Source organism: Alosa sapidissima, chromosome 2 (genome assembly GCF_018492685.1).
Source record: "Alosa sapidissima isolate fAloSap1 chromosome 2, fAloSap1.pri, whole genome shotgun sequence".
In the NCBI taxonomy this organism is placed as follows: Eukaryota; Metazoa; Chordata; class Actinopteri; order Clupeiformes; family Clupeidae; genus Alosa; species Alosa sapidissima.
The window spans coordinates 39,611,988-39,634,035 of NC_055958.1; the positions used below are offsets into that span (position 1 = coordinate 39,611,988).

Genomic DNA, 22,048 nt, shown 5'->3' on the forward strand with positions numbered 1-22,048 from the left:
GGTAACACTTTACTTGACAGGTGAGTTCATAACACATTCATAGCTGTCATAAACTGCACATAAAGCATTCATGACTGTTTCATGAGACATGACTCAACATTCATACCAAACCTTTCATGAATGTGGAAGACAGAACGACAACAATTTGTCAAAATAAAAGTCCAACAATTGCAAAGCGGCATTGCCGTTTTTGTTCCAAACCTCTTGCCTGATCACGTCACATCTGAGTCAATGGGCTACTCCAGTGCCAAAAAGACAGAACATGGTCAAGCAAATCATTTTGTATCATAAAAATGTATTTGTTTTATGATACCTTTGCAGATGATTTCTCATCTTTTGCTACTGGGAATGTCCAACAGTTCCAGGTTACACAAATACGGGTCAGCTGAATGTAAAAAAGGAAACGTCAGGGCTGTCCAATTTGTCAATTCATATTATGTTACAATTACATAAAACAGTCTAGGGTAACACTTTACTTGACGGGTGAGTTCATACTGTAACACATTCATAGCAGCTGTCATAAACTGCACATAAAGCATTCATGACTGTTTCATGAGACATGACTCAACATTCATACCAAACCTTTTATAAATGTGGAAGACAGAACGACGACAACTTGTCAAAATAAAAGTCCAACAATCACAAAGCAGCATTGCCGTTCTTCTCTCCAGCCTTTGTAAATATTTCATGAATATCTTATGAAGTCTACATCGAATCTCCCTTTACTATACAAGTTATGAAGTATTCATAATCACTGAATTTAACACTGGGAGGTAAACTAGCTGGTCTGTGGTCCCCATTAGACACTGCTGTATGTAGCTGGTCTGTGGTCCCCATAAGACACAGTAGAATGGGTAAATTATTTGAAGTTAGTCACTGCACATTGAAGCCTGCAAAAGGTGTGAGTTCCCTTGCTGCCTGTTGAATATGAAACACACAACCCCACACACAGTTCTCTTTGTGTTTATGTGTGTGTGTGCATGTGTGTGAGTGAGAGAGAAAGATCGTAAAAATAATGATGAGAAATACTTAACAAGGTGAGAAGTGTGTGTGTGTGTGTGTTTGTGTCTGTTTGTGGTTAACTGTCTATAGTGTTAGCTGTGTTGCCTATAACTAGGTGAGATGCGTGGTGTGTGTGTGTGAGACAGTTTTGTTCGGCAGTGAAGAATGTTGGTGTTTCTGCTTCTCTCTCATCTCTCCCTCTCAGGTAAAAGTACAAGTTTCTTTATTTAGAGTTTGGTTCCAAAACGCCATGTCCTCCATTTTAATGAATTTTCATAAATATGTTTTTACATTTTGCTTTCCAAGTAATTTCAGTAGAAATGTAATAGAGTATTGTTGTTGATTTATCTTTACTCAGTCAAAACAGTACATTTGTGCATTTAGCCTGTTTCATATACCATAGTCAAAAATTCAGCAACAACATGTGCATGACTGATCTTCTCTGTGACTGATGTATGATATGTGGATTACCAGGTGCCGTGCAGAGTGGCATCTTTGGGGGTGGTGAGGCCAAGCCCCACTCCAGACCCTACATGGCCTCACTGCAGATTGGAAGAAGTCACTCATGTGGGGGAGTGCTGATCAGGGAGGACTTTGTGCTGACTGCTGCACACTGTCTTAATTCCAGGTGCGACTGTGCTTGTGTGTGTGCATGTGTCTATTTCTATAAATAACTGAATTATTATTATTATAGTTATTATTATTATTATTATTAGTAGTGGTGATGGTAGTAGTGGTAGTAAGCATTGTACAAAGGCAGCAAAATGAAACAGACAGTGAAAGTAATACATTTTCAAAGTAAAATTAAATGATTAGATTAATAACATTAACGCAAAACTTTATCTGGATGTTGGATCCTTACATAGACATGTGGTTTTATGTGTGTGTTAGACTATTAACAGTAGTGCTGTGGAAAGTTTGGTAGTGACCATTATTGGATTGCTCGAGGGTTTGCCCTAAAATGAACAACCCATGACTGATTGGACTCTGTAATAATACTGTCTTATGCATGTCTTAGTGTTCGCCTAGACAGTGTAGTGCTGGGTGCCCACAACATCGGTAAAAAGGAGAAGAGCCAACAGCGTATTGGCATCTCTGAGTTCATCCCTCACCCAAAGTACCCCAAGAAGAAGCTTAGTGATGACGACCCCAGGGCTTTCCATCATGACATCATGCTGCTGAAGGTGAATCCCCTCTTTTACATGACACGTGTGTGATTGGGAGATGATAGAAGGCAAAGAGTTATCAAGAAGGCAACATAACATATCACATCCACTCTTTATAGGCATGTCTGATTGATTGACAGCTTGTTACAGCATGATACACATCTGTTTTGACAAGTGTTAACCCACAGGCTAGATTGTGGTGATATACATGACCACTCATGTTTAAAAAAGTAAAGACGTAATGAAAGTATGAAATGTAGTCAGGATAAGTGTGATGGCAAGATATACAGTATATGTGTAAAGCAGAGTAATGTGATATAATCCAAATAAAGACAAAGCCAACACATGCTGAGAAGGAGAGAGCTGGAAACGATGGGTTAGTTTCTCCTCAGCACCAGTCTCTGAGATCAGCCCGGAGTGGAGTCATCCGCTCTTTGTGTTATTTGTTCAACAGGTGTACACACTGAATAGGTGCTGATTGATAGCATGTGCTATTTACGTTGCAGCTGCAGACCAAGGCTAAACTGAAGAAGAAAAAAGTTGAGGTGCTGCAGCTCCCTGACAAAGTGGATGAGAAGATCCCGGCAGGCGTGCAGTGTGAGGTGGCAGGATGGGGGAGAAGATGCTTTGGGAAGCAAGCAGAGAGTGTCCTGTATGAAGCTAAAGTCAAGCTGGAACAACCAGCAAAGTGTGAAAACAAATGGGAGGAGTATTATGACCAGGCCCAGATGACCTGCAGTGTCTCTGACGGCAAAGAGGGATTCTGTCAGGTAAGTCAGCACCCATCTCTACCTGGTCACAAGAGCAGGAATAAATCTAGAACACAGGCGTCAGATGTCAGCTAAAATGGCGGTGATGCACTCACTGTTTTTGTCAGGGATTACAAAGAATGAAAATGAAAATGAACAAAAGGTTTGGATAAACGTATAACCAAAACCAGAAAAAAAATCACTTGTTCCAGAGTGAACACTTTTTTTTTTCAATTTTAGATAGCCGGTTAATATTATTTTTTTTATTGTCAGTGTCTCCCCTGTAGACTACAGTTGTATAATAGGTTAGGAGCACTATGAGTTGACAAAACAGATTTTCATATCCAGCACCAGAACCACTTTTTCCAAGTATGTTTAATTTTAGGAAACATTGTGTGAAAATTCATACCAGAGACACTTAGAAAAGTTCCAGGCCTAGTGTCATGCAGTTGGTAGCACCACACATAGGTTATGCTATTAGAGAGCTTAAGGACATTTGCTATGTCTGAAGTTAGGCTATCAGACATGTTGGAAGAGCAAATATTATAGAGGCTAATTGCCAACTTCAAATCTCACCCCATGCCTGCAGGCACAGTGCTTTAAACAGTTAACCTTGATGTCTAATGTGCTTTGATTTAAGCTTTAAGGCTGTTGTGCAGGGAAAAAAAAACATATGGTATTGTTTCACCTGCCATATAATCCATTCGTAAAGGCAATTTTATTTTTAAAGGAACGTTGTTAAATCACAAATCGCAAATCAGGCTTCTCGGCCAAGTATACTTGCATACACAAGGATTTTGGTCTCTGCATTTATCCCATCCGTGAATTAGTGAACACACAGAGCACACAGTGAACACACAGTAAGGTGACACACACACTAACCCGGAGCAGTGAGCTGCCTTGCTACAGGGACACTCCGTGAGAAGTGAGGGATTAGGTGCCTTGCTCAAGGCCACTTCAGCCATGGATGTAGGTAGGGGAGACCAGTGCTCAACCACTATCCCTACCCTTCAAGTTACAAGCCTGAAGCCCTAACCAGTAGGCCACGGCTGCCCAATGTAACCATTATTCTGTAACGCTCTAACCAGTTACCATTTAGAGGAGTGGCTTTAGAACACTGGTACTCATCACTGGAACAAATCAAAATGAAAATCCTTTTTTCAGTCCCTGTTTTTTGTATTGAGTTACCTATCTGAAATTGCCTAAAATATTACTATTTCATACTTTTCTATTTAGTGTATCAGGGCATTGGAATGAAAAATAGTGTTACTTTGATACTTATAAGCTAGCCTGGTCGTTACCATCCTACGTACTTCCGCCCAAAATCGGATTTCGGTCTCGCACGTAGTCTGGCCCAACCCACATTATACGGCTCGCCTGTAGCCGAGCCATTCAGCGAACAGTTGAGTGAAGACGCGGAACTTGCCTGCCGAGTTGCTTGTATTCCAGCGAAGCTTGTAGTTCAACAGCATAGCAACAATGGCGACGGAGGAAGAGACGCTAGAAGCTATCCGCGAAGTTGTCTCAACTCTCGAGAGCATCACGCAATCAAAGCAGGAGCAAGAGGCTCGTCTTGTCCATGTTATAAATGGCAAGGACGTCGCAGCTCTCCTTCCAACTGGCTTTGGGAGAAGTTTGATTGATCAGATGGTCCCGTTAGTAATGGAGAGACTGGGGGAGACCGAATGCTGTGGCTGTTGTTGTGTGGCCCCTCGTTGCCCTTATGGAAGACCAGGAGGCCGGGACACTTGGATTACGGAGATAGATTCCTATTACATTGTGCCAGACTGTATGACGAAGAGAAACGTAGTCAGGACCAGGCTACTTATAAGCATCAATAATGTATCAGTAATATAAAACCTGTAACTACATGTTAAAATGTTTTACCCCCTTGTGTCAGAGAGCACTGTCTCCTGATTGGCTTGTCCCTGTTCTGTTTGTTGCCAGGGTGATTCTGGAGGTCCTCTCATCTGTGGAAAGGGCAAGGCCAAGATCCTGTATGGAGTCACAGCCTACACAGGTGCACCGTGTGATACCCCAGAATACCCAGAAGTCTACATGAGAGTGCCCCACTTCCTGCCCTGGATCAAAAATGTTCTCATTTCGAATGATGCTCTGCAGACCAAAACTTAGTTCAGGGCATAATATTCATGATTGACTTAGATATTCCAAACACTCCTTGTTGACCTGCCTGTTGGATGCTGATATCCATCTATTCGGTTATCCATTCCTTATTAGTATAAAGCTAGCCATTACATACAATATGACATGAACCAAACGAATAAAGAAATGAACCAAGTCAATAAAGCACTCAAGTCTGAAGCAGCCTGTTTCCAAGCCTGCAGCCAAGTTTCTTTACTGCGCTTCAGATTAAACACCAGAATCATACATAGAAACACATTATGTTTGCTAAAGTAGCAAAGAGTCCAGTACTTCTTAGTTACACACGGCAAGGTAAACAAAGTCGTCAATGAGACAGAGTAGCCATGAGTCCAGTCATGATGACATAGATGACAACACTTCACATTGGGTGGGTGGGTGTTTGTGTGTGTGTGTGTGTAAGAGATATCAGTGGAAGAATGAAGATGAATGTGTGAGTGAGTGTGTGTGTGTGTGTGTGTGTGAAGACGCTTTCTGTAGTATGTTTTGAGCAGTCTGAATCACTCTCTTATTCAGTAAGTGTATTAGTTTTCATTTAGCAAGACAAGTTTTCTTCATATAGCCATTTCACATAGAGCACATGCAATGTGTGCATGATGCAATAAGAGAGAAAAAAAGAAAGAAAGAGAGAGAGAGAGTGAGAGAGAGAAAGAGAGAAAGAGAGAGAGAGAAGCATACTGAGAGAGGCAGTATATAGCACACACTTACCTGACTTGGGTCCTTAGTAAAATATCTCTTCTCTATAACCTGAGGGAGTCAAACACATCATCATGAGGCTCTATGCTACTATGGCGACTGGTGATGCTTTTTATGACCACCATGTCGCCTCTCTTTGCAGGCCATGGCTGTGGCTTCAGGTGTGTGTGTGTGGTTTGAGATATGAGTCAGAGTATTTAGTCACCTTATCGAAGAAGCGACTCAACTTGACTGCGTTGGATGAGCCAGCTGCCAGGTAGCGTGGGTTAGTGCAGTCCTGTAGCAGAGAGAGAGGAAGAGACACACACACACCTCACCTGTTGGACACTATCTACATCACACACACATACACACACACACACACACACAGATCTGACCAGGGTTCTAAATTAACTTTTTTGATCACCAGCCAATGTGGCTGGTAACTCTCTAAAGTTACTAGCCAATCAAAATTTCTACTAGCCAATTTTTTTCCGGTGAAAATAAGAGAATTATGAGATGAGTGTCACTAAATGCATTTGATCTTTATTAACATTGTTGGCATGGATACTATCTATATCTATTTCTCTATCGATATCCTCATCCCCTGCTCCATTCCTCTTCTCGCCCCCATAAGTCTGTCCCAACCACCGCCGCATTTAGTTTAATCTTAACTTAATAAAAAGGAGATATCAATTATCATCAACAATGACAAGCCAGCTGGAAGCTGCTACTCGTTTTCTCTCCCTCTCACGTGTGCTCAGACACGTTCTCAATTAAATGCAGTAGCATAGGGCCTATACGTTCAAGTTGAATCTTTATAGAGAGGACCCGAAAAGTATCATCTTTATGTAACATGCTGTTGGTGCATGTTTACATTGTATACTTTCTCTAATAAAAGTAAAAAACAGTTTGCAGCTATACCTACTATTTATTGGCTAAATTCCCTCCTCTGTCTCTATGCACAGTGCGTGATGCGTGTGGTGGTGGTGATCACTTGATCAGGCAACTTTTTAAAGCTTCTCACGTTCCTCTCCGTCTTCAGCTATAGACAATAAAATAAGCGATCCTGCTGCTTCAGGTTTTGCGGCCTCCGCTACATGACATCAGCCTCTCACAAAGGAAATAGGCTAGGTAAACACAATGCGTTAATCAGGGTTCTAAATTAACACCCGCCAACCCGCCAAATGCGGGTTTTATTAAAAAAAAAAAAAAATATATAAAAATTTTAATTTTAATAAAATAATATTTCGTAACGTGTTATGTATTTGTGTTATGTACATGTGTTATGTACTTTTTATTTTACTTTACTGGCTAACTACCTCCTCGTTCAGTCTATGCTCCCTGCTCTGGCTCCGTTCGTTCTTCTAATTCCTTAGAATTTTTTCTGTTTTCTGGTAGACGCTCCGTTCGTTTCAGTCTCTCTCGCTGGTTTTTACTCCAAACTGCGCGCAGTCAATGGGCGTATGAAACGTCATCACGTAGCATTACGGCACAGTGGTCATGGGAAATGTAGGAAGTACTGCCAGGGGGATATATGACCGAGAGCACGTAATGCCTCATGCATCACCACCAGCCAAACTGGCTAGTAAGTTTTTATTAAATTAATTTTAACCCGCATTTGGCGGGTTGGCGGGTGTTAATTTAGAACCCTGGATCTGACCCGTTGGAGACGATGACACCAGTGGGCGAAGAGTCTGAGAGGACTTCTTATTGGTCAGGTCATAGACCAGGATAATGTTCTCACACACATACACACACTCTCTATCTAGTTGCTAGGTTACGGGGACGCTAGCGAGACACGCCGCTCTGTCTGGCATCATGTTTTTGTTTGTTTTTATGTAATGTTTGTAATTTTATGTAATGTTCTGCTTATTTTTTTTGTATTTTTTGTCTAGTTAAATGTATTCTCTCTTTATTTGCGTTATTTTTGGGTAGTTTTTGTGTTATTCTTAGTCCTTTGCTGACAAGTCTGTTAACTTAACGTTAAAGTCCATTGGGCTGAGGACCTAGCCATGGCTAACGTTGGCGTTGGCTTTTGTCCTGGGCCTCTGGTGTAGGCTACTTCATCCGTGAATGGCGCTGCGCTTCGGAAAGGGATTTCTCCGTTGCCGCGACCACTGGATTGACCTGCGAGCTGCCATGCTCTGCTGCCTGGAGTCTGGATTGAGTAGGCTAACGTTAACGTTAAGGACATTTGAAGAACTCTGACGACAGCGATCTCACTGAACAACAAACGGTCGCTGTCAATGTTCACCGAGTTGCTGATCTGTAGGATCACCTACGACCTCAGACTGTTCATTGCTTCCAGTGCTCTCCAGACTGCCAGGAAAACGTTAAATCCTCTGGGTTGGACACAGCTGTGCGCCTTCATCATTGCCCTTGGAATGATGTTTAAGATGCAACCAACTGGACTAAGTTAACATGAGTTTTCTTTTTAAAGTGTATTAATTATTTATTTTATCATTTGTTTTTGTTTGTTTGTTTGTTATCCGTCTTGAATGTTTCACATGTTGTATGTTTCACGTGTGACGGGTACGCTGGCGATTACGCCGCTCCGTTAGGCATTTTTGTTATTTGTTTGTTTGGGTCTTGTGTGTTGCACTTTTGTTGCACTTTGTGCATAGAAAAAAATGCTCTTCATGTTTGTCTGTAAGCACTTTGTGCTCAATGCTTGAAAAGTGCTATAAATAAATATTAATGATAAATATATATTATTATTATTATTATTATTATTATTATTATCTATTACACACACACACACCTCACCTGTTGGACAATATCGCACAAAACCACACCACACCCGTTGGGCACTATCACACACACATACGCACGCACACACAAAATCAACTGATTCAATGCCCGGGTCTGATTTTTGCTGATTTTGAGTCCAGGAAGTCAGGACCAAAATGCATATTAATGATAAAAGGCTTACTGCATATAAACCCATTTGTTTTGAAGCATTATATATTGGTCTCAAATGAAACGTCCTGATATTGACTACAATAAATATGGAATAATTACACAACAAATGACTTTTTTTGCAAATTCATATTGCTTCAATTGGTGTATATAAGATCAGACATTTTGACATAGTAAGATCAATTTGATCATGTAACACACTATACATATTCCAATGTATTGATTCACGTCATCTTCTGATCGATCAGTGACGTTTTGCACCATTAGTGGCAAGATAAAATGAGGAAAATTAAGATGGCAGGATGGTCTTGCTGCTATTTTGACACAAACTGAAACACACACACACTCAGAAAGCTACAACAGCCCATCTCTTGTCTCATATCTGCAGGTATTTTAACTCGCAACAACTTCTGACAGACACACAGATACTATGCTACTTGTATCAGACACACAGACACTATGCTACTTTATCAGACACACAGATGCTATGCTAACTTGTGTCGGATACAGATATGCTAATTGTGTCAGACACACAGATATGCTACTTGTATCAGACACACAGATATGCTACTTGTATCAGACACACAGAATCTATGCTAACTTCTAACATATTTACACTATGCTAAATGCATTGCTACGATATGAGAAGAAGTAAGTCCAGTTTGTGCTGTGGTCTTATTACCGCTCACTGGTGCTGCTGGGCCATATGAACACTACCCTACTCATCTGCAAAGTTTGTCCCCCCACAGCAGTTTCCTGTGTGTGTGTGTGTGTGTGTGTGTGTAAGACTGAAATAAAACAGGGGGGAGGGGGTGGTACAAAGCTGAGAGGAAAGATTTAGCAAGGTGACAATGCGTGTGGGTGGGGAGGTTGATTGAGTGGTTTAGTGTGTGTCTGTTGGGTGCCATGCGTAGTGTGTGTGAGTCTTTCTCAGCGGTGAAGAATGCTGTTGCTTCTACTTCTCTCTCATCTCTCATTCTCAGGTAATAGTCGTGAACTAATTATCATTTGATCTCATATTAATCTCAGGTAAGGTTATAGTTGTGAGTTCATTATAATTTGATCTCATATTAATCTCAGGTAAGGTAATAGTTGTGAATGAATTATCATTTGATCTAACATGGAAATGATATGTACTGGCATAATGCTGATGATCTGTGAATGATTGTGAACTATCAGGTGCTGTGCAGAGTGGCATCTTTGGTGGTCGTATGGCCAAGCCCCACTCCAGACCCTACATGGCCTCACTGCAGAATGGAGGACAACACGTATGTGGAGGGGTGCTGATCAGCAAGGACTTTGTACTGACTGCTGCACACTGTCTTAATTACAGGTTTGACCATGCTTGTGTGTCTGTGTGTGTGTGTGTGTGTGTGTGTGTGTGTGTGTGTCTGTCTGTCTGTCTGTCTGTCTGTCTGTCTGTGTGTGTGTGTGTGTGTGTGTGTGTGTGTGTGTGTGTGTATAAAAGGAAGGCACATGGGGTACCAAAAATGTGTTTTCATGTATTAATGAACCACACATAGTGTCTCTTGTGTCCTAGGATACAAGGATACAAGGAAGTTTATTGTCACATGCATATAGTTACTGGAAGTAAGAAATGCAATGAAATTATGCCTGGTGTCAGCCTATTTGTGCAAAGTGGGGGGAGGGGGGGTAAAAAGTGCAGTAGAAGAGGGGTTTAGTAGATTAAGTGGCAAGGGTTGCATAAGAAAGGTGGAGGAGGATTGGAATCGGGGGGGGGCACCAACAAGGAGCACCCAAGAGCAACAGGGGCAAGGAAAAACTCCCTTACCAAGGAAGAAACCTTGGGCAGATCCATGGCTCAAGGGGCTAACCCAACTGCCAGGGGTCTTGGTGTGTGTGTTGGGGGATGACAGGGGAGATAGTGTGCTGTGTGGGGAGAGGGCAGTGTGCAATATGTGTGTTGGAGAAGCTTCCTCATGAGACAATGTGCTGTGTATGTAGGGGAGAGGGGGGGGGGGCAGTGTACTGCAAGTATGGTGACACATAGTGTCTCTTGTGTCCTATTGAAGTTAGTTACTGCAGACACACTGGCAAGGGAGCTAAAACATCTCTTACTAGCACGTCTCTTGAGGTCGCTGGGAGAGAGGTTTACCATAACGTACAGTACATACTGCACAGCTACATACCAGCTGGATACCGTTACAGTAGCATGTAGCACATCAGATGTTTTCTCTGTGTTTTAGGCCATTAACAGTAGTGCTGGGAGCCCACAACATCAGTAAGAAGGAGTACACACATCAACAGCACATTGGTATCTGTGTCTACATCCCTCACCCAAACTACCCTGAAGAAAAGCTTCCCAATACTGACCCCAGGACTCGAGAACACGACATCATGCTGCTGAAGGTGAATCACTTTCTTCCATATGAGAAGTAACACTGACATCATGGCCTGATATCTGTTGAATGTTAACCTCGACACGATACATCACACCGATGACTTACTGCACTTCTTTTTCTATTATGAATAACATTGGATCGAACATCACCCTTTTGATGTGAATTAGTTCCTCTCGTATGAGAAACCCCACTGACATGCTAGATAGAGCTGATGGGCTCAAATATGGTCGCTGACTCTGTATCAGCGTGTGCTCACTGCTTTGAGGGTGTGTGTGTGTGTGTGTGTGTGTGTTTGAATGGGTGTACACTGTGTGTGTGTGGATCTGTTGTACACTACCCCCGGATGGGTAAAATGCAGAGAACAAATTCCTTGTACATGCAAGTATACTTGGCCGCATTGAATCTAATGTAATCTAATCTAATCTAATCTAATATTACTCCACTAAGTGGTGATTTTCCCCCCAAACGCCAAAATATTTCATATTAGCTAAATTAGCTTGCAAACAAGCACACTTTGCCAAATCAGTGTAACATATAAATAGTTGACATTACTTGTGTAAAATATTTGGGGATGTAGGTTCATATATGTATAAAATTGGCCAAGGCCATCCTCTAATTAGAGTCTCCAAACTCTTGCAAGAGTACACTTTGAATTGTCTCTGCGAGACACTCTGGCAATGAGTACCGTATTTTCCGGACTATAAGTCGCACCAGAGTATAAGTTGCACCAGTCAAAAAATGTGTCATGAAGAGGAAAAAACCATATATATAAATATGTGTTGCAACTGAGTCGCAGGACCAGCCAAACTATGAAAAAAAGTGTGATTTATAGTCTGGAAAATACGGTAATGATGCATGTTACTTTTGCCACTTGTATTACGGGGAGCCAATCACATCGGTGTATCTGATATAGGCGGGCCAGAGGCGATCTAAACAGATGACAGTTGTAGTGTTATCCAATTGCCTCAAAGTCTGGAATCAGTCAGTAAACGTTGGTCGTATTGTGTTTTCCATTTGCGTGCAGTGAGATTTTCAAATGCATACTTGGTGCCATTGCGCCATTACATTATTCGTGGCCAGACCCTTATATTAATCTTTCTAGATTACCAGTAGCTGGAATCTCCAGGCTATTGGAGTCTGCTTGGGCGGAGTTCTTCGCCTCTCACCCTCGTCCATTAACTCCGTATGACAGGACACCTCGGCGGCCGTTATCCCTTACGTGTTATTCCAACAATACAAGAACTTTGATTTTGTCCGGTTTCAGTCGGACCATCACAAATCAAAGATTTTTTCAAGTGTCATGTAAACATACTGTCTGTGTACTGTATACTCCTCAGCTGAAGACCAATGCTCAGCTGAACGAGGCTGTGAAGGTGCTGGAGCTCCCTAGGAATACTGAGAAGATCCCACAAGGTGCGATGTGTGAGGTAGCTGGGTGGGGGGTCAGAGTCCCTGGACAAGGAACAGAGAGTGTCCTGTATGAATCTACAGTCACGCTGGACGATGTCAAGAAATGCAAAAAGGCATGGAAGAAGTGCTTTAACCCCTTCCAGATGACCTGCAGCAAATCAGATGGAAAAGATGGAGTCTGTCAGGTAATATGACATATAAGTATAAATATCCTCTAAATCCGTCTGACCACTTTTCTTTTAAATGAGCGTAGGTTTGTTTTTGCCTACAAATCGATATTTCAGACCAGGAAGTACGACAGAGTATTAGGGACACACATGAAGAAAAAAAAATGTTTTTCCTTGACGAGATTAAACTTGACATTTCGAGAATAAAGTTGAAATATCAACGTGTCGACATTAAACTCAACATTTTGAGAATAAAGTTAGTTTGGAGAGAGAACGACCGCTCGAGACGATTGAAAGGGAGGACGAATGAAACATTGCAGTTTTCTTCGAGTGCAACAATTATTAGACATAGACATAGGCTTACATCATGTGGATAAAACATAGAACATATTAACCTCCGTTGCTCAGCCAAATACTTTCCTGTTATCAAGAAGTTGCAGGCGATAAATGCGATGGTCAAAAGTAAACGTCATTAGTGGTTTATTTATTTATTGTAGGCCTATTATTAAAGAGTGTTTTTCATCTAAAGGTTCAACTTCATGCTTATGCACTAGACTAGGTATACTAAGTGCTCTCCCCAATCCTAGACTTTCACATTGCATGTTTGTTTGTAATGGATGCAAAACAGCCTATGCTGAATGTCTATGGAGGGACGAATGAAGCTGTCCTCCCGACCAGGCAACCCCATTCTAAGTAAATGCACACATATTTCCTCACGGGATCAAAAGAGCTTATAGGCTTTAAAGTTTTAGAAAAATGAGTTCCGTGTTATCCTATGGAGAATGACGGCCTGTGGGTCATGAAAGGCAGTTATTTGGATGTGCAGTGGCCTTACCCACGTAAAACAGAGTGAAATAACATTTTGTAGCTACTATAGAAACATTATATCATTGGAAACATGTATTATTCTAGCTATATAATAGTGCATGGTATAACCGCGAGATACAGCGCTTCATGATGACGGCAATGAGTTAATAGAAGACGCTATCTGAATATCTGCAATATCTGAATATCTGCAATCTAGCAATCTATCTGAAATAACATCTATTATTAAGTAGGCTTATTATTCATGGCACATATTGTGTGGTAGTGTAGGCTGCATAGCTTAAACTGTAGGCTATGTTTAAACTGTATTTCGAGTTTAATGTCGAGATTAAAGTAGATATGATATTTCAACTTTATTCTCGAAATGTCGAGTTTAATGTCGACATGTCAATTTTAAAGTCAACATGTCGAGTTTATCTCGCCATGGCAAAAAATTGTTTTTTCTAATACTCCGTCTTAAGGAAGAGAGTGGTACTTAGCGGGTTTTGAAGCTAAATTATTTGATTAATGTATACTTTGTGTGGAGAGCATTTTCTTGTCGACGATAACCATTGTTATCTCATTTTTGATTGAGGATGTTTAGACGGTTTTGCATCTGATCTCTTCATATATATATATATATATATATATATATATATACTTCATTTATTTATATATATACTTCATATTCAGGCCATCTAGGGAGATTACTGTAGGCCCCAGATGGGTAAACCCGAGTTACATATACATATGTACAGTATATGTAACTTCTCATAGACCTCAGGGGCCTGTACTACGAAGGGAGCTTAACCTACCCAGATGTAACCCAGGGTTACTTTGTTAAACCGGGGTTGACAAAACCTTGTCATAAACTATGACACTGATTAAGAAGTTGATTTGTTGAACCGGGGTTAACCTAACTGGAGTTTGTGTGCATTCTCATAAAAGGGGCGGGTTGCAGCGCAAGTCACCACTTTCAATGATGACGCGATCACCTTATTTTACGGACGAGGAATGCACAATTATTGTGACAAGTTACGAGAAATGAAAATTCACTCTACGACAAAAATCAAATACGTCGGCAGCAAACAAAGGCAAGGCTGTTGGCAACGTATTGCTGATTGGGTAGCCTAAATGCATAAAAGTAAAGTTTAATTTCCACATGTTCTTCAAATATGTGTTACGGAGGATTAATAGCTTGCGGAATGTCTGAAATGAGTTGAAATAATTAAATTGCCCATTTTGAGTTCAGAAAAAGGCCTACAGATGCAAAACAATTCAGAAGTGGGCATATAGATTAATAAGGATAATTGAATGTTTATGTCTGATTTAGTGTATGCCTAATCCTGTGAAAATTTCAAATGCAACACCATTGCCAAACGCACATGGCAGCAGGTGAAAATGAAATACAAAAACATTATTTAGAATAGTAGGTTTATAGTTATAGCTATTCTTGCTCAGATGTTCAGTATCACCGATGGAATACATTAATTGTCCACGTAAGGGCATTGCTACGACGGGTGACATTAGAGACGTCTGCCTAAATCAGCTGACAAAGATAGCAAATTCCCTTGGCTGACAATCTATATCTTCATAGAGAATATCGTCCGGGTATATCAGCGGATTCTGGCGGTCTCTAAAAGCCCTCGCCCTGCAAAGAAATCCCGTCACGATTTGCGCTCCAATGTCGTATAGATCATCCAGGTATGCCGACATTGTCTCGAGTAGGGTTTAGGAGGACCACCTTTTTTTTGTATGTTGATCTTAAGGGGCCATGGCAAACCATTCCATAACCACTCATTTCATGTATAGCGCCACCTAGTTAAAAACAAAAAAGTAAAAATGAGGTGTTGTAATCGCAGGTATCTGTGACCTAACATGGTCAAAACTGCACGAAATTGGAAGTGTAGGATCATTACAACACCCTTTGAATGCACGCCAAGTTTCGTGGAATTCCGTTCATGGGGGGGCCATACAATAAATTAATTTATGTTACTGTACACCAACTGGCCTGTAGGTGGCCGGACACAGTTTTCTGTGAATATCTCGAGAACCGTAGGGCCTAGGAGGACCACCTTTTTTTTGTATGTTGGTCTTAAGGGGCCATGTCAATCCATCCCATTACCACTTATTTCATGTATAGCGCCACCTAGTTAAAAATTAAAAAGCAAAAAATAAGGTGTTTTAATCACAATATCTCTGGCTGACATGGTCAAAACTGCACAAAATTGAAAGTGTAGGATCATTATGACACCCTCCAAATGCATGCCAAGTTTCATGGACTTTCGTTCATGGGGGGCCATACAATAAATTAATTTATGTGTACATTTAGTGGACACCAACAGAGTTTTCTGTGAATATCTTGAGAACCATAGGGCCTAGGATGACCATTTTTTTGCGTATGTTTGCCTCCAGGGGTCATGTTAACCTATTCCATATGCACACATGTGTATAAACAGATGCACACACACACACACATACATTCACAGTAATCATACGTATGACACATACTCACACAGTAGCGTGTACGCATGCATGCACATGCACACAGGCACATACACAGGCACACACACAAGCACATGCACGCACACACACACACACACACCCCCACCCACACACACGTAAACATAAACATGTACACGCACACATGCACATATTTCTCAGAATTATGAACAGGCAAGATGGGGGTGGGGTTGTATAAAATGTATTTTACATGTGAAATCTATGAACTGATCATGTTTTGGTACTTGTTGTCTAGCAGATCCCAGTGAGAATTGAGTGTGCATAATGCAATTCAGTGAGACAGTTAGAATCATATATGCCTTTCAGCGTGACTTATTTTTGTGGAAAAAATGTGCTGGACTGGGCGGCGGTCATATTTTGTACCGCTTTGTGGTACATCTAGTTTATTTTCCCATAGAAAAAAAAATCTCAAGTTACCGGATCTCCTTATTTGGGCAAAGATGGCAGCTTTTTTTGCAGACGAACTTCAGAGGTCTATAGTTGCCAAAACTTTGCTAAAACTTTGCCTCTAGTGGCCTATATTGGCAAACTTCTGGCAATATTTTCTAGTGAACTCATTTCACAAAAACCGTTAGCAGCGTTTTGGCAAAGCCCAGACACAATTGAGTACACCTCTCTGTTAGTGTGCACAGTCCAAGAGTAGAAAGAGGCACTGAGTACTTCCGACCAAGGATGATTTTACAGGCCATTTCTGGATACTTTCCAATACTTCTTGTGTTCTATTTGTCATTGTTTGTTCTTGTAAATGGGTGCAAATCCAAACAGCCTTCCCACCTGCTACCGCCTAATCAGCTACCACAATAACTTAGATAAGAGTTCTCCATGTTCTCACTCTTCCTTATAATTAGAACAGGTCAAAGAATGTATCAGAGAGCACTGCCTTCTGATTGTTCTGTTTGTTGCCAGGGTGATTCTGGAGGTCCTCTCATCTGTGGAAAGGGCAAGTCCAAGGTCCTGTACGGGCTGACAGCCTACACAGGTGCACCGTGCGATACCCCAGAATACCCAGAAGTCTACACGAGAGTGCCCCACTTCCTGCCCTGGATTGAAAATGTTCTTGATGTGAATGATGCTCAGGATTGAGGGTTCCATCAGGTGTCATATGATTGAATGAAATAACATTACAGTAAATAGCTAGAGTCCTAGAACACTTGATATGACTGGAAAACAACTATCAATTTGTATTATTTGTTTCTTTTTCTATTAACTTCTTTTGTCATATAGCAGTTTGTTCTGGAGGTAATTTGTGCTGATATCTGTTCTTTCCTGTCAGTATGACATAGCACATCAGCTCTCCAGCCTTCAGCATGACATGCAATAATACATGAACCATATGAATGAGGAAATGAACCAAGTCAATAAAGCACTCAGAGTCTGAAGCAGTCTGCTGCATGTTTCTTTACTGCACTTCAGATGAAACAGAAACACCACCCAAATCATACATAGAGATGCATTATGTTTGCTAATGTAGCAAAGGCTCCAGTGCTTCCCAGTTACACAGGGCAAGGTATACAGAGTCGTCAATGGCAGACAGAGTAGCCACAAGTCCAGTCATGATGCTAACTAGATGACAACACTTCACATTGTCTGTGAGAGTGAGATTGGTGGAGGGATGAAGATGAATGTGGTGTGTGTGTGTGTGTGTGAAAGTGAAAGGACTGCACATGGGGCACCAAAACTGTGTTTTGTATGTTTCTATTAATGAACAACACACCAGATTACACACGAACGTCTCCATGCCTACGAATTTTTGGATGTAAGATGGTAACCATCCCGATCGACTCCTGGCAGCGAGAGGCCTGTGATATCAATCAACGCACTCCATTGGTCCTGATTGAGGAAAGTGGGAAATCATACTATTTATGAATGAGTGGGCTCTGACGTGTGTTGGTTTAGAACAGATTACCCTTCCCCTGTCTCGCAGCCAGTGTTGGGAAAGTTCACTTTCTACGTGAACTAGTTCAAAGTTCAGTTCACAAATTTTTAAATGAACTAGTTCAGTTCATAGTTCAATATTCAAAATGTTGAACTAAGTTCACAGTTCCAAAAAATGAACTAGTTCATAGTTCTTTTTTTCATATGTTGCTGCGAGTTATTATTTTTCAAAATTATTACCAGAGCCCATATAGAACACAGTTAATGGGATTAGGGTCAAGGATCTGAACATACCTTGAAAGGCTAGCTGGGTGCTTCAGTTCAATGTGCCGTTTCAGGTTTGCTGTGAATGTGACTGAAGTTCGGATTTTCTTTTTGAAAGCCCATTGTCACCCCAGGACCACAAACAGTACCTTAAAGGATAATTCCGGTATTTAGTACTGTGAGTCCCTTTTCTGGTTTGTTTTGGATGAACTAGAGTGGTGGACATGACGATGGGTCCTGTCTCGACTTTTTGACTCGTTTAGAATTGCCTTTGACTGCTTCAGAATGGCTGGCTACAGGCATGCACAAACATGTCAAACAACCCTTGACGTTCGTTTTCAAAACTGTGCAACTGAGTGGTTAGTGATGTTCGTTAATGTTCCAAAACAAGTAACGTAGCGAAATACAGTTTTCGACGTGTTTTATTTGCCATTTTGTAAAATCCCATTGATTTCTGTTGGAAGACTCATTGCTCGTTGATATTACTGCGCTACCAGAAACGGAAAGGGGGGCTGTTTACATTTGGTTGTAGTCTTTTCGCTCGACTGTGACTGTCCCGGAGACCTTTTTTTACTGTCTATGCACTAGACACCGAGTTCCGAACAGCTTCCTTTTACGGCAAAGTGGTTGTTGCCATCAAGTGGTTGGGAGTGTGCTAATGCTTCAGACTCAAATATTGAGCGGAAGTTTATACGCCGTTGTGAGTTATCTGAAAAAATAGTTCCACAATAGCAAATAACACGTATTGAAATCATACATTGCGCATATCTTTGTTTTTAATCATCAACAAACACAAAAACCACTGCTGTAGCTGGTCTATGGTCCCCATAAGACACTGCTGTATGTAGCTGGTCTGTGGTCCCCATAAGAGATCGTAAAAAGAATGATGGGAAAGACTTAACAAGGTGAGAAGTGTGTGTGTGTGTGTGTCTGTCTGTGGTTAACTGTCTATAGTATAACTAGGTGAGATGCGTGGTGTGTGTGTCAGACTAATCAATACAATACAGACAGTTTTGTTCGGCAGTGAAGAATGTTGGTGTTTCTCCTTCTCTCTCACCTCTCCCTCTCAGGTAAGATGATTCAATATGGGGAAAGTACAAGTTTCTTTATATATATTGCAATTGTATTGATATTACCTGAAATACACAATTAAATAACATGACTTTTCAATGTTCTTAAAAATGGAGATATAGCGTTTTGGAACCAAGCTTTTCATATGTTTTATCAATCATTTGTACATTTAGCCTGTTCAATATACCACAAAATTCAGCAACAACATGTGTATGAATGATATACTGTGGGACTGATGGATGATTGTGGATTACCAGGTGGTGTGCAGAGTGGCATCTTTGGGGGTCGTAAGGCCAATCCCCACTCCCTACATGGCCTCACTGCAGACACGGAGACACCACGGGTGTGGAGGAGTGCTGATCAGAGAGGACTTCGTACTGACTGCTGCACACTGTTATAATCCCAGGTGCGACTGTGCTTGTGTGTGCGTGTGTGTCTATTTCTATAATATGATTATTATTATTATTATTATTATTATTATTATTAGTGGTAGTAGTAGTGTTGAACTGTCATAAAGACAGTAAAAGTAATACATTTCCAAAATAAATTAAAACAATTAGATGTGTAAAGTAATACAATAGAAAGCTATAAAACCATGCATATTGAAACCAAAGAAATAAAACTATTCACTTACGCTATAAACTTCATACATTTTAATGAGATTATCTTAAGAAAATTAGGATACACTTTCCTATAAACACGAGTTTTGAGGATGGACTTGGCTGACCCTTTTTCTTCAATAACAGAACACAAATAATAATAATAATAATAATAATAATATATTAGTTTTATAAAGCACCTTTCTAGAAACTCAAGGTTGGTTTACAGGAAGGGGGTGGTAGTAAGTATGGGTGTGTGTGTGTGTGTGCGTATCTGCAGGAGTGCTGATGATGAGGGGATTAGAGGCTGAGGGGCTCAGTGAAAAGATGCATTTGAGGATGGGGGGGGGGGGGGTAGATCTGACACAGTGGGTGTTGGGTCCTTGCATAGACTTGCGGTTTATGTGTGTTTTAGGCCATTGACAATAGTACTAAGAAAAGTTTGTAGTGTAGTGACCCATATTGGATTGCTCTACCGTGGAAATCCAGAGTTCTCGCGAGAGCACAATGGAATTGTCTCTGCGAGACAATCTGGCAAAGAGCAATGATGCACGTTACTTTTACCCCAACATTCCAGGAAACCAGCTAAACTGATGAAGACAGCGCTGCAACGTTGGAGGACAGTACACATTGGTCGTAGTGTTATCCAATTGCATCGAAGTCCGAATTAATTCAGAGTAAACATGGTCTAGTGTTATCCAATTGCGTGCAGTGAGATTTTTAAATGCATGCTTGTTGCCGCCCCTCGAGTTGGGCCATTACATTGTTCTTTGCCAGACCCTTAATCTTTCTAGATTATCAGGGTCTGGATTTTCCAGGCTAGGATTGCTCTAGGGTTTGCCCTAAAATGATCAACCCACATTGGACTCTGTAATCATATTGGTTGTTGTGTGCATGGCTTAGTGATCACCTAGACGACGTAGTGCTGGGTGCCCACGACATCAGTAAGCAGAAGAGCCAACAGCACATTGGCATCTCTGAGTTCATCCCTCACCCAAAATACCCCAAGAAGAAGCTTTTAAATAACGACTCCAGGAATTACAAACACGATATCATGCTGCTGAAGGTGAATCACCTCTTTCACAATATGAATAACACTGACATCATGCTATCAGATAAATTACTTTTTTTATGATAAATACCATGGATATCATATCAGTGTTGTACACATAAAGTGAAGTATTTCAAACCTTTTTTTGTTCTAATCTTGATGATTACAGTTTACAAAGTTTTACCAAATGTTGCGTCCATTGACAGTAGTTTCTGTGACATACCTTTTCTGTACACTTCTGGTTTGTCTGCAGGGACCCCACAGTATCTGTTATTTTAAGACTTGCCAGTGGCATAAAGAAGCGATTTACTGACTTAGCGACCTTGCCCCCAAGGCTACCACTAAATGCTATTTTGTTGTACATTCTTATTCCGCTCTTACTCAAAGCTACTCAGAGTAACGCCTATTTGCTCCCCAATGAATGTTTACTCATTATCATCCATAAACAGATCCATGTAACCACCCATTAAACCAGAGTTGTCCTTTAAGGATACTGTTGTATACTGTTCACTCCTCAACTGAAGACCAAGGCAACGCTGAACAAGTTTGTGAAGGTGTTGGAGCTCCCTAAGACATATGGGAAGATCTCTGCAGGGGCGAAGTGTGAGGTGGCTGGGTGGGGGAAGAGGGGCCCCGGGAGGGGAGAGGAGAGCGTCCTGTATGAGGCTAAAGTCAGACTGGACAAAGCAGCGAATTGTACAAAGATATGGAAGGAGTATTATGACCAGGACCAGATGACCTGCAGTGTCTCTGATGGCAGAGAAGGAGTCTGTCAGGTAAGTCAGCACCCATTTCTGACTGATCAGTTAGTTATTTGCAGTGATTTTGATGCATGCTGTTCATCATACCACCGTTACGGTTTTATTGGTTAGTTGGTTGGCCAAGGTCCTGTACGGGCTGACCACCTACACCTATAAGCCGTGTGATAACAGAGAATACCCAGAAGTCTACACAAGAGTTCCTCATTTCCTGCCCTGGATCAAAGAGGTTCTCGGTGTGAAGGACGCTCTGTAGACAGGAACTCAGTTAAAGGCATACTATTCAGAAGACAGACAAACCACACGTTTGCATGTAATAATCAAAGATGTTTACCTGTCTGCAGATACACACTCTTTGCTACTTAAGAAAGTCATGGGCAATGAAAAAAAACTAGCCCTATGTACTGTACACATTTAAATAAATTATGCTATTGTGATACATATACTGTCTTATTCCATTAAACATGAGGTAAAGGGTATCTGATTAAT

At 41.1% G+C, this 22,048-nt stretch overlaps 2 protein-coding genes and 1 pseudogene across 3 annotated transcripts in view; all 3 read left to right on the forward strand.

Moving 5' to 3' along the window:
- Positions 1-5,239, forward strand: part of LOC121690955 (mast cell protease 1A-like) — a 32,914-nt gene extending 27,675 nt beyond the window's left edge. Inside the window, exons 1-5 of one of the 2 annotated variants that reach the window (XM_042071142.1) lie at positions 1,097-1,207; positions 1,477-1,630; positions 2,021-2,186; positions 2,675-2,938; positions 4,865-5,239. In XM_042071142.1, the coding sequence (XP_041927076.1) occupies positions 1,168-1,207; positions 1,477-1,630; positions 2,021-2,186; positions 2,675-2,938; positions 4,865-5,050 (810 nt within the window). In that variant the 5' untranslated portion in view covers positions 1,097-1,167 and the 3' untranslated portion in view covers positions 5,051-5,239. Of the gene's footprint in view, positions 1-1,096; positions 1,208-1,476; positions 1,631-2,020; positions 2,187-2,674; positions 2,939-4,864 lie in introns of those variants that run through there. The other variant, XM_042071143.1, reaches the window with a different exon arrangement.
- A 4,283-nt stretch (positions 5,240-9,522) lies between these two features.
- Positions 9,523-17,320, forward strand: LOC121691166 (mast cell protease 1A-like). Its single transcript, XM_042071158.1, has 5 exons — positions 9,523-9,657; positions 9,854-10,007; positions 10,882-11,044; positions 12,375-12,632; positions 16,848-17,320. Exons 1-5 carry the CDS (start codon positions 9,618-9,620, stop codon positions 17,022-17,024), a joined length of 792 nt encoding a protein of 263 aa, XP_041927092.1. The 5' UTR covers positions 9,523-9,617; the 3' UTR covers positions 17,025-17,320.
- A 1,770-nt stretch (positions 17,321-19,090) lies between these two features.
- LOC121697501 lies at positions 19,091-21,815 on the forward strand (annotated as a pseudogene).
- Positions 21,816-22,048: the final 233 nt, after the last annotated feature.

Bases quoted from the DNA above. Each gene is read 5' to 3' on its own strand.
- LOC121691166 (XM_042071158.1), top strand. From the start codon at position 9,618: ATGCTGTTGCTTCTACTTCTCTCTCATCTCTCATTCTCAG. The intron at 10,008-10,881 runs GTTTGACCATGC...TCTGTGTTTTAG, and splicing joins GCACACTGTCTTAATTACAG to GCCATTAACAGTAGTGCTGG. The intron at 11,045-12,374 runs GTGAATCACTTT...TATACTCCTCAG, and splicing joins ACGACATCATGCTGCTGAAG to CTGAAGACCAATGCTCAGCT.